Source organism: Maylandia zebra, unplaced genomic scaffold, assembly GCF_041146795.1.
Source record: "Maylandia zebra isolate NMK-2024a unplaced genomic scaffold, Mzebra_GT3a scaffold02, whole genome shotgun sequence".
NCBI classification, from domain to species: Eukaryota; Metazoa; Chordata; class Actinopteri; order Cichliformes; family Cichlidae; genus Maylandia; species Maylandia zebra.
Genome location: NW_027490032.1, coordinates 269592 through 282151, shown reverse-complemented (window position 1 = coordinate 282151; position 12560 = coordinate 269592). Strand labels below are relative to the sequence as shown.

The 12560-nt window shown below is 38.1% G+C and overlaps 1 protein-coding gene across 1 annotated transcript; it reads right to left on the bottom strand.

Moving 5' to 3' along the window:
- Positions 1 to 575: 575 nt before the first annotated feature.
- Positions 576 to 12485, bottom strand: LOC101486417 (uncharacterized). Its single transcript, XM_014407536.3, has 4 exons — positions 12385 to 12485; positions 11071 to 11424; positions 3906 to 4259; positions 576 to 3484 (listed from the first exon to the last, which is right to left on the bottom strand). The coding sequence occupies exons 1-4, from the start codon at positions 12434 to 12436 to the stop codon at positions 3267 to 3269; spliced, it is 978 nt and encodes a 325-aa protein (XP_014263022.3). The 5' UTR covers positions 12437 to 12485; the 3' UTR covers positions 576 to 3266.
- Between the last annotated feature and the right edge of the window lie 75 nt (positions 12486 to 12560).

Genomic DNA, 12560 nt, shown 5'->3' with positions numbered 1-12560 from the left:
TTATTTTTAACCTGTTTGAAGCTTTAGTTATATTAAATGATGTTGTAATTTCATAATATTTTGCGGGGGGTTAATAATTTCACAAAAAGCTCTTCAAAGAGAGAGACTGGGTTTGAACCACCTGCTGCCCGTAGGTACAGATAAATGAGAACGGGTGCTGTACAAATTTTAGGGTATTACATAAATAAATGGGTAACTACCTAAAACCCATCTGGACTGTATGGTTCACTAAAACAGTGATGTTAGTTTAAAACGAAGTGCTGTTCTTTTTTAACATGAACACAACCTTTTCCACCTCTTTAAAATATGTTATTCTTGTAAACATATTTTATTTAAGTTGCTTATTTTTGTACAAAAAACAAAACAAATCTGAAAATCTAAAAGCCGAGGTAGAAAAAAAAAGCCTCCCTCCCTAATATTCACCTTTACTCGTTGAATGGAGGAACAATTTTCCCTCACTTATTGTTAACATTTGGTTGGACACTCAGCAAACGTGTGTCAGTATTGTCTCTGCAGTATAATAAATATTCTTATTTCAAATATTTGAATTCCACAAACGGCACTCCTTTACACAATTTAATGATTTATTTATTTATTATGCGGTGTGCAGATAATAGCAGAAAATAAAACCATCTGGTGCTCAGTATACATGCTTTTCAAAGCAGCAGTTGACCAGAGGACAAAAACTTCACAGTTCAGTAATGCTAAGTAACACTTGATTTTGCAGTGTAGAGAAACATTGTACATTGTACTCATGATAATTTGCATAATAATGGTTCACGGCAAACTGAACAATCAAACTCGAAATAAACACACTGATGACATACAACACAAAAACAAGGAGTTATCAGAAACTCAACATCCCTATAATCAAAATGATCTGAATAATCATAGTTTCAGTTTCTTCTTAAGGATTTTTGTTGTGAGTATGTGACGTGTGTATCAAGGAGGGATGTCGAGCTCATTTTAATTAAATATCCACAAATGGAGAGCAAAAATCAAAAGGAATATATTTAATTAATCTAATAATAATGATAATATCAATAACACCACCACCACTATGCCATTATTAAAAATAATAATTCATTATTATTTATTGTTATTATTCTTGCCATTTTGATGATAAATTAATAATAAGCCTGTCAAGCCTCTCCTAAAAAAAAAAACAGAAAACTGTAAAACTGTATTTTATTCAAATATGTAAATGTATGTGTATGTATAATATGTAAAAATCACAGTTAAAAAAAAAAAATCAGCTTATATAAAAAACACCAAATGTTTTAAAGTCATTGTCTTCTTTACATATGCGTTGATATTCTATGTGTGCAGATCAGACTGTGTGGTATAAATAAGCGCGAGAGGTAAAAATTCATCAAACGTTCAGCAAAATGCAAACACATACACATGAATGTAAAGTATTGATGCGTATTCAGAAGTAATTCAGGTCAGTAAGATCTGTTTAGTCTCAGCTCACAACACCTAATAATAAAAACACTAAACTAAGGGCTCCAAAGATCAGATCAGCCCCTTCGAGCAGCACTTGGTTGAAGTGGAGAGAAACCTCCTTCACACCCAAGCTAAAAAAGACATGCTATATTACTTCTGCTTTTGATTAGAAAAAGTAAACTGAATGGATGTTAATTCACTGAGCAGTTTCCAGTTTTTTGTTCCCCTCCCTCCCTCCACTCAACACTTTTAGCCCTTTTCTATTAGTACCTACTCAGGTCAGGTCGGCTCAGCTTGACTCAGTTTTTAGTGTTTGCCATTACCTTGTAGTACCTGGTACTTTATGAGTGAACTAAGTGTGGCGATCCAAAAATGTGACATTATTGATGGCTAGTCAGTGTTGCTGACTAGCCACTGTTAAAAGCCAGCAATGAGGGAAAGGACAGCCACAGAGCAATCAGTAAGTATCACCTTGACATCCTTATGTTCGGCTGCATCACTTTCACGCCTGCATGCATGTCAGGTGGCACTCGATTATAAAAGCAAATGACCAAAACCAAGCAGAGCAGAGTCGAAGTAGGTATTAGTAAAAAATGGCTATTTGTAGCTGAGTTGAGGATATGGAGGCCTCAGTAACTGACTGATGTATTCACCATACCACCACCTTTGCAGAGGTGTAGAACCTTTACTGACCTCAGTAGACTTTCATTTTTTTTCCTACAGTCTTGAGGTAAATGTTGCTAAAGCATCAGCAAACATCTTTTCAGTCTTTCTCCTTTGTTTTCTCAAAATGTAACACTGCTCAAATAAAAGAGTGTGAAGATAAAATGTCTGACATCATGTGACAGAGGAAGTGAGGTAGTTTCAAAATTATCACCCGCAATGTCTAAAACTTTACTTGATTTGACATAAATGGACAGCAGAGATGTCCTTCAGTGTGGTGTACTTGATAAATGTAGTTACTGAAGTGTCAGCGTTCAATCTTTCCTCAACCCTTTACTTTCAGTTTGGGTCAAATTTGACCTTTTCTGACATTTTACAAACGGTCTTAACAACACATCACCCCCCACCCTCACATTTCCATCGGCATCCACTAAAGTTACACACTACTAGTTTTTCTTCCCCCACTTACAAATCCCTCAATGGCCTGGTCCCACAGTACCAGTCTAACCTGCTGCACCCACAAACACAGTCTCGATGGTCGGTCTCTCTCCCTCCTCAACCTCCATACTTTCATGGGCAGAGCATTCATTTTGGTTGCCCACACCCTCCTTCCTTCACAACGTGCCATTGGGATTTTTTTTGTTGTTATTCCAGTTGTTATTATAACTTTTATTATTATAATTTGGTGTGATTAGCCTCACAATAAGAATATTCCTGGTTTAAATCTTGCCTGTGGCCTTTTTTCTTTTCTTGGTACTCCAGATGGTTCAAAGTCTAAACACATACATTTCAGTTATGTTAGTAATTCTAATGTGTCCATGTGTATGCAGTACATAAAATGCTTGCAGTGCACCTGCAAGCACAAATATCCATGTGTCATTCCATACATGCAAATGTGTGCACGCAAAGTTTCCTACCACTGCTTTGAATGCACAGATTAGCTTCAATAAGCAAGATTTGTTCTCTAGGTGTATATATTTAACTAGTATTAATAATTATAAATGTAGTTATGAGGGCATTTTTATGATAGATATGTGAGGACAGTATTTAATCGTTTTAATGGTTACAAATTATCATCTAATAAACAAACAGTTTGTGATCTTATCATTTTCACTTTAAATTAAATATATTTAAATCCTTATGGCGGTTATTTGTAATCAGCAGGACTGATTCTTCCTCAGTAGGATGTGATGCTGCTTCTTATTTCTCTTAAGAAGCAACACTAACAAACCAACAGCTGCAGCAACAGCAATGACAGCAGCAACAGCAGCAACAATCAGGATAGTCTGTGCTTCAACCTGTTCAACCTCAGTGTTTCCATCAGCATCTTCTCCTTCCATGATGTGCTTCTCCAACATGTTTTCATGCACTTCACCTGCAGAGCAAAGATTAGCTGTCAGAGAAGAAACCCTCAGATGTGAGCTTTAACGTGTTCAGCAGGTAAAGCTAGCAGGAGAACAGCTTCAGTCAGCTGCAGTTAAGGAGATGTCAAGTTACATAAAATGTGTTTGGCTGTTGACCGAAAGCATCTATGTTAGCAGCATGCTACGACTTTACCCTTGATATACAGTAGTAAGAACTGCTAGCTCAGTGCATGTCATTTTCTGTATTAAAGCTACTCGCAACAGAGTGAGCAGCTCAGCATGTTTTATCTGACATGTGACACTAAACACACATATGTTTTTGCTGACTAAAGCCCAAAGGTTTTGTGTCACCTGGGCTTGAACTTGCTAAGTGAACATGCTAACTACGACATTATGGACGCACTCCATTTGCTGTTGGCATGACAAACTCACCTGTGACTGTGAGGTCAATGAAGTGACTGATCTCAGTGTGAACTCTTTTACTGCTCACAGGGTTCCTCACAGCTACGTGACACTCATACATCCCAGTGTCATTAAATGTGACGTTCTTCAGAATCACAGAAACGTCTCCATCCTTCATCTCTGGGTCCCTCAGCTTCACTCGGCCATGAAAAGATGGATGTTGGTAATTTTCATAGGAGCGTTTGTTCCTGTAGAAGTAGACGTAGCCGTCTGTGTTCAGGTCAGGTCTGCTCCACTTCAGCACCGAGATTCTTTCATCTGTAGTAATCTGACACTGGAGAGTGACGTCTGCTCCGAGCGTCGCCTGCATATTCTGCTGTAGAGCTGAAGAAAAGAACGATCAATTTTCTTATTGCAAAGACATTTTTAATGCATGAAACTGACATTAAAACAGGACATTTAATATTTTTAAACAAACCACAGTTGACCAAACAAAGTTTGAAGGAAAATTTCACCAATATGGGGCAGGGATAGCTCAGTAGGTAAAGTGGTCGCCCCATGATCGGAAGGTCGGCGGTTCGAATCCACTTAACGGCTACCCTGAGGTACCCCTGAGCAAGGTACCGTCCCTACACACTGCTCCCCGGGCGCCTGCTTAGTGGGCTGCCCACTGCTTCACTGAGTGAATGGGTCAAATGCAGAGAAAAACAAGTAATTTCCCCATGGGGATCAATAAAGTGAAAACATCTCCTCCCTGTATTCAGCGCTGTAACCATATCAGGTTCTCTGTGCATGATTTAAAAAGTTCACTTTATGTTTAAAAAAAAGAAGAACAAGAGAATGGGAATGAAGAGAATTTAAATCTAGACCATGCTATGTACTGAAAGATTAGATAAAGATAGAATGCTCAAAATGTCCTTAACTTTTATGTAGTTACTGAATTTCGTTCAGCAACTTATTTGATTATTGAATAGTGTAATGCGATTACACGACCACATCACTTTGAAATGTTTTACAGTCAAGACTTTACACAGACCCTGAAAATCAGCAACCAGCTTTATAGATATAGTAGCACAGTCGTTTGAGATGCACTATATCAATATAGATTCAGAGAGCATATTTGAAATCCATCTTTGCGATTCTGTCCACTCTTACCCTCTATATTTGGTTGCTTTTCAGCTAGTAAAGCAGAGCAGAGGTGGTAGGCCCAAATGGGGCTTTAGTTTTATTATATTGTATTAGAGACAACAACAAGCATATATAATATGACAGTTTTAGAATATATATTACTTTTAAACACTTGTTTCAAATGGCAACATTTGGCAAACTTTACCTGAAAATGTAATTGATTGACAAAACTTGGTAACTGGGTAATAAAAACCACACGTGGTCTTCTGATCCATCTATGTGACCAAACCTACACAGGTGTGTCTGCATTTCCTCTTTTTTTCTCCGTTTGTCCTCTGTCATCATAGCAAAACCCAAGTGGAGGCTAAGACCAAACTCCCTTTGATTTCCAAGAATTGTCCTCTCCTTGTTTTCAACATCACTTGTAATATTGAGTTTCCCAATGCTGTGGTGTTCTCAAGGAATGTAAACTTTTCAAAGTATTGCTTTTAGTTGGATTTGATTTACTTACACTTTTTAGAAAATGTAAACTATAGTTAAAGTATGATTATTCTTTTTGCAGTAATCCAACTGTTTCTCTCCATCCAAACATGTATACTGTTATCTCTGAGCGAGCAACGTAACAGGGACAACAATCAACAAGGTAGACAGTGGAGGAAGGATACAGAACAAAAGCGTGATTTAGTTTTTTATTACAGCTTTACACACCTGAATTAATTAAATATTAAGAAAACGTCAAAACACACAGTAAAAACATGCATCGATTGAAACCCCAAAGTTTCTTTCTATAATAAGAAGCAAGCCTGACACATGATAACCAGTCATGCCAACTACAGCTGTGTGGATGTTTGCTAATTATTATATATTTACCCAAAAGTGCACTTGTGAATTCTGATGCTGTCATAGTTGATTCTCAGTCCCTTTATCCTTTCTAAAAGTCTTCAAGAATTACTATTATTTTTTCCTCACAGCTCAATGAAGAAAACAATTACATTTAAAGTTTGCAGTTAAAAGTAATGCATGTGATCTATAACCCATTTTATATCAATGATTTATTTATTTATTTTAACCAATTACGAAAAGAGAAAGTTTAATTCCTTTGTCATTTGCAATCAGCCGAACCTCATTCCATGACTCATTTCATGACTCATTAGTTTCCCGAAGACGCGCTCATTCTCGCAAATCCCGTTTTCCGACTAATGCGTGATTAGCCGGATTAAAAAAAAAAAAAAAAAAAGTCTTTTGACCATCCCGTTGTCACAAAGGGGTCACAACCTAGTAGTGAGATTTCACCTGTTAAGCGAGAGTGAGTTTATCACCTTTAGACTGGGTGCCAATAACCTTTTTACGTAAATTAAATGGAACATTGAGACACGAACAGAACTCGCTCATTTATAAAACTGCCTTTAGTTGCAGAAAGAATAAGCAAGGAAAAAACTGTTTGACTCACCTGCAGACACAGAAATTAGTGACAAAAACAGGAGAAATCTGACAGAAGCCATCTGTGACAAGCCAGAGGAGAGAAGATTATAGCAGCCCTGACCTAAACAGAAAGAAGCAGCTCACATTCCAGACCTACCAGCCTTTATAGGGAGGGTGGGCCACTTTAAAAACGAAACTATTTAAACTATTTAAAATTACAGTCACACCGGAAAGTAGAACCATATATAATCCGCACTTTAAAAATGCAATGAAGAATGTATGACATTTCAGACAGAAAAAAGTCAACAAATCAATAGAAAACCCCCAAAAACTTTGATTTCCGATTTCCTTTTTAGACTTATAAATGTGACAGTTCACCAGTGGATTAACAGGAAGCTCAACTGAATTCTTCTCCCGTCCCCCATCAGAACAGAAAAAAAAAATCATTTTCAGGTGAAATAAATCTGCTTTAGTTGATTATGATTTAATGAAACAAATATATAAATAATTAAATGTCCATTGATGTTCTCATTAATTATCTATTAATTCGTTTTGGCACCCATGTTTGGTCCTGATGCCTTCAAGTCTGGAACTGCAGCTGCTAGAATGCAGCTCAGGGAAGTATTCAGTTACATGTAGAGGATCTTTATCACCGATAACTTTCAATCAGTAAGAGACAGAGACTAAAGGGATCCAGTCCAGGTTTCTTTCATTCTTGATCAGCGTCAGACCTGAACGCACGGAGCAGCAGATCCAAATTAAAGTTCCCGCTCTTATTTATTCACATCTGAAATAATTGGCGCACTGAGTGTTCATAGCTGCTGCTGGTCTCATGTCTGATTTATATGTAAGCTGTCCTCACTCTGATTCAGGCGGCGCCCAAATAGTGTGTTACGGGCGGAGAGAGGGGAAAGCAAAACACCCACTTTTTATGTGAGCGTGCACAAACAGACACAGACAAACAGCCAACAAACAAAAAAAGAAAGAAAAAAACACATTCAACCACTTCGTGTCAGTAACTGTTTTTGTGCAGTGAGGCCACGAGGTCCACTTAAAGACGCGTTCATAAATATGAAGAAAGCTCCTGTATGACACTGATGGAGTCTAAACGAGTTAACGCTCACCTGCAGTCACGGTGAGCCCAGCACAGACATTTCCGCCTCATTGTTCTGCTGACCCGACTCTTCAAGCTCGCTAAATATCCAAGGCTGGTGAGATTTCCTGGGAACAGAACATCCCTTATTCCTTTATCCTCATTCTAATCCGGACGATGTCGAAGTTCGATTTGAAAATAAAACTCCCGAGTGCCATGACAGGTGGGTTTGTTCTCAGCTTCGCGCTCTGGCGACTGTTTGTGTCATGAGGACGAACAAAAACAGTGGGTGGGATCAGAAACACGTACGTAATAACGAAGAAGGTCACGTTACTCAAATAAACATCTGGCAGGCTTCGCGTCTGACAGCTGATCAACAACAAACCTGATCATTAATCAATAATCAGTCATATTAAAACCACCACAGAAGCTTTTTAATAGAATCAAAAGGATTCACGATCATCTTTACGTGAATCTCTGTAACTTTTAACCTTTATATACACTGCACAGCATTTCTATTTCATCTCATGCTCCTACTGCAAGTTCCTGTAAGTGCTTCACAATAAAACCCTATGTAAGACATCCAATCGAAGTGTTCGTACAAAGGCTTTTAATTTGTAACAGATGCAGGAAGTGATGTGTTTAGACAAAAGAGGATTTAGCTTGTAGCTACTTTCAGCTGCTCAAAAATAAAACCAAATTATATGAAGTTAGCCGTCAGTCTCTGTTTATGTGCTTTTTTCCTTCAGAGCTGTTCTCTTGTTATCCAAAAATAATTAAAGCACTTTAAATATCAACACAACAGCTTTAGCTTTTTGTGTGAAAGTACTCAAACTACACCAGTGCTTGAATCTGATTTCTCACTTTGAGGGGAAGTGAAATGTGACCCATCAGAAGTGGCGGTCCTAGCCTGTTTGGTGCCCTGGGCGAACTCTCCCTCTGGCACTGACAGATGCAAACAGACTAAATAACCTGATCCACAAGGTCAGTAATGTTGTGGGGATGGAGCTGGACTCTGTTAGGGTGGTGCCTGAGAGGCAGATGTTGTCCAAGATAAAGATAATGTTGGATAACACCTTCCACCCACTCCATGATATGCTGGTCAGTCACAGGAGCTCGTTCAGTGAGAGGGTGAAATTACCAAAAAGCACCACTGAACGACACAGGAAATCTTTCCTGCCTGTGGCCATCTCCCAGTACAACTCCTCCATCTAACACACTGTAAACACTGCAATAGTTACACCCTTTTTACACGCGCTCTTTTCTACTCTGGAATATTCTTGACAATTTTCTTGATAGTTATTTATAATCACCTCTGTTAATCCTTGATATTTATAAATGAGTGATCTCTACATATTAGTGCTATTTCTTAAATGTGTAAAATCTGTAACATAATGTACTGTTTGGAGTTTAGTCTGTTACTGTTACTATTTTTACCATTTCTTCTTGGAGCAACTGTAACCCACATTATTTCCTTAGGGATTAATAAAGTATTCTGATTATGATTCTGATTGTTTCAGGATGACCTGCCATTATCCAATGACACATCTGCTTACCTGTATCTTTTGCTCGTTTCTCTTCCTCTTCTTTTTTCTTTTTTCTAAACTGAGCTCCTGATGGCTTTGAACTTTTCTTGTCCGTCTTCCACTGGTTTTAATTTTGCCCTCCAGTATGAACACCCACCTCACAACCCGAGGATCATAACCTAATAGACCTACACCTTAGTTCACAGATTCACTTTGTCTAGCGTTTATTTCTGGGATTTCACACAACCCAGGATTCAAATCATGAATACATAATGGGCTTGTATTTACAACATTATGAATGAAATGTGCTCTATTTGGAAGCAGCCGGCCCCCCTCCCCTTTCGACAGGTTGTGTGTGAGACTTTAAATCATCAAACTGTGTTGTTTGTTTACTTGCAGTGCTGTAAGCCTCGTCATCTCGTCGTCTTATGGACTGTACGTAGTGGAGATGACAATAAAGTTTAAATTGACTTCAGCAGCAAGCAACCACGATGCCGCCCTGGGCGACCGCCCATGTTGCCCATATCAAAAACCACTACTGCCCGTCAGCACTGCAGCTGTACTGCAAACACTTCAGTTTGTTCGGGATTCTTTGGCTGTGCTGGTTATTCTGATGTCACTTTCACTGAGCTGCAGATTGATGCTTTAACTCTTTCAAGCCTCCAGGTGGTAGAAGAGCAACTTGAGCGACAACCAGGATCATCATAGAAGACACAAATATTCAAACATCATCATCATAAAATCTGTCACACACCAGAAGTCTTTTTTTTTACTGAGGAAGGAAAAAAAGGCGATTCGCTCTTAATCTGTTACTGCAGGGAAACACAAAGAGTGCAGGAGGAAGTTCAATCATGCAGAATATGAGTCATTACAGGTCACCTCAGTGTGAACATAAAGCAGCTGACACAGAGTGGATTGGTGTCGTTCATGAAATTTCAGTAAAGTGGAATTTTAAAGTGAAACACTAAATCCAAATCAAAGAATTTATTTTGTGGTTTCAACACAAAAGTGAAATGTCTCCAAATGATCTTCATAAAGTCAGAGAGATCTGTCACCGTGTTGTGTAACGATATTCTTGAGTGTTTGTCAGTCGTGTCAGTTCTCAAGTCAGCGTGAAACTTTCATAATCACAGTTTCTTTTTAGTTTTCTGATCACTAAACCTCATTTTCAGTTTTACAGCCGTGAGCAGCATGTGTGAGATCTGCCACTGAAATGAAAACTCTGCAGTTATAGCGGACGCCCTGGACCACTTTCTCTGAAATGTGATTCTGTACTGTTCCCTGGTAATAACGTCACAGACGGGAATGATGTCAGAGTGGAAGAACTTTATTTACCACGAGCCCACATTGAACACACACTCTGGCTGGCAAGTAAGGATGTGGTTCTGAAATTAATACAAATAAGAAATAACATAAACATCTAGACTAAGATGTTCTGGAGACTAAGAATGTCAAACAAGACTAAGGTTCTGTTCAGTTTTCTGCTTGCAGAGCTGATACAGCTCCTTTTATCCCACATCAACCTTCAAACAAATCTGTTTTTACCTTTAACATAAACCTGTGTGGAGGTTTGAATTCATGTTTATCCACTTAGCATTTTTTGTTTTTAAATCTAATGCCTGCCACATCACCAATATGCAAACCATGGACTGGATCTGCAGCCAAATCTATTACCGATCACTCTGCAGACCTTTTCTCATACATACAGTTCTTATTCCCATATATTTTAATCTGGCCGAAAACACAGTCACCCAATCAAATTATTTATGCAGAGGGTGTGCGAGAACAGAAACCGCGAAAGTTCAAAGAAGGCGAGGAAACTGCTGACGGTCCACAGATGCTCTGTTAGCCTCTGTGTTAGCAGCATGCTACGACTTCACCCTTCATACTCAAACTAGAAGTGAGCAGAGGGACTGTCAATAATTTAAACTTATTCATTATGTATATTTTAACGTGATAAGTGGAGAACATTTTAACTGAATTATAAATGAGACAATGTTGTTTTTTTTGTGGGTGACAAACTCACCTGTGACTGTGAGGTTGATGAAGTGACTGATCTCAGTGTGAACTCTTTTATTTCTCACAGGGTTCCTCACTGCTATGTGACACTCATACATCCCAGTGTCATTAAATGTGATGTTCTTCAGGATCACAGAAACGTCTCCATCCTTCATCTCCGGGTCCCTCAGCTTCACTCGGCCATGAAAAGATGGATGTTGGTAGTTTTCATAGGAGCGTTTGTTCCTGTAGAAGTAGACGTAGCCGTCTGTGTTCAGGTCAGCTCTGCTCCACTTCAACACTGAGATTCTTTCATCTGTGATAATTTGACACTGGAGAGTGACATCATCCCCAAGCTTCACTTGCAAACCCATCTGTAGCGCTGAAGACAAAAATCATCAGTTTTTATCTTAATGCATCTATGTTTATTATTCATTTTATAATTTTAATGCATGGAACTGATGTTAAAACTGCACATTTGACATTTGCATCTGCTGTGCTGATGCCTAAAGGGAGCAGTCAAAAGAAGTGTTATAGAAATGTAAAAATTTTATCTTGAGATGCATTAACTCCTTCAAACCCGCAACATATGGGCCTGAAAACTGCTGCTTCAAGTTAATTTAAAAGATATACACAAACACTTTGATGATTCAATGATTATTATAACCAGAGTCACCATATCAGGCTTCCAGTATATAATAATTTAATGACATAATTATTATGTCATTTTAAATTACATAATAATTTAAAGTCTAATATAGTTAAATAAAACTATAAAACTATAAAAATATAAAAATAAATTAACTATAAAAATATAGTAAATTTGTCATCAGTCAGCTTGATTTTTTGTTTGTTGTTGGTAAATAAATTATACTCGTTTAAGAGTGTAGGGGAGTGAAGAGAGAGTCTGCATCTGTAAGATAACATGTATGCAAACAGGAAGAGAAAGTGAAAGGGACAGCTAATAAAGTATGAACCGAGTGTGACAAATGAATATTTGAACCAATTAAGAGAAAAAGACGTGTGAATCCTAAGTTTGTATTTTTTGTTTATAAACTCAGGGATTGCAGTGATGCTACAGATTAACATGCTTATTTAATCAGTCAGTTCATGTGGACATAAGCAATGAACATTACTAGAAACGATAGAATTTTTTACTGTCTGTTGGAGGAAAACATCATCTGGCCAACACTTAAACCTTTACAAACAAAACCATTAACTGGGCACTAATTAACTTCCCATGTGAATTAAATGGAGCTCAGCTAGCATAAACATTGTTCACTTTACTCATGAGTTTTTGGTTTGAGAAGAAATTTTAAAAATGTAAGTGTGTTTCACTAACCTGCAGAAACAGATGCTAGAGGCAAAAACTGGAGCAATCTTACAGCAGCCATCTGTAAGCGGAGGGTGGAGAGGGGAGTAGCAGCAGCCTGATAGTGAGACAGAGAGGAAAGCCTACATCAACACCAAGCCTTTTATATAGCGGGGGACTGATCCTAATCTTATCGCTGAAACTGC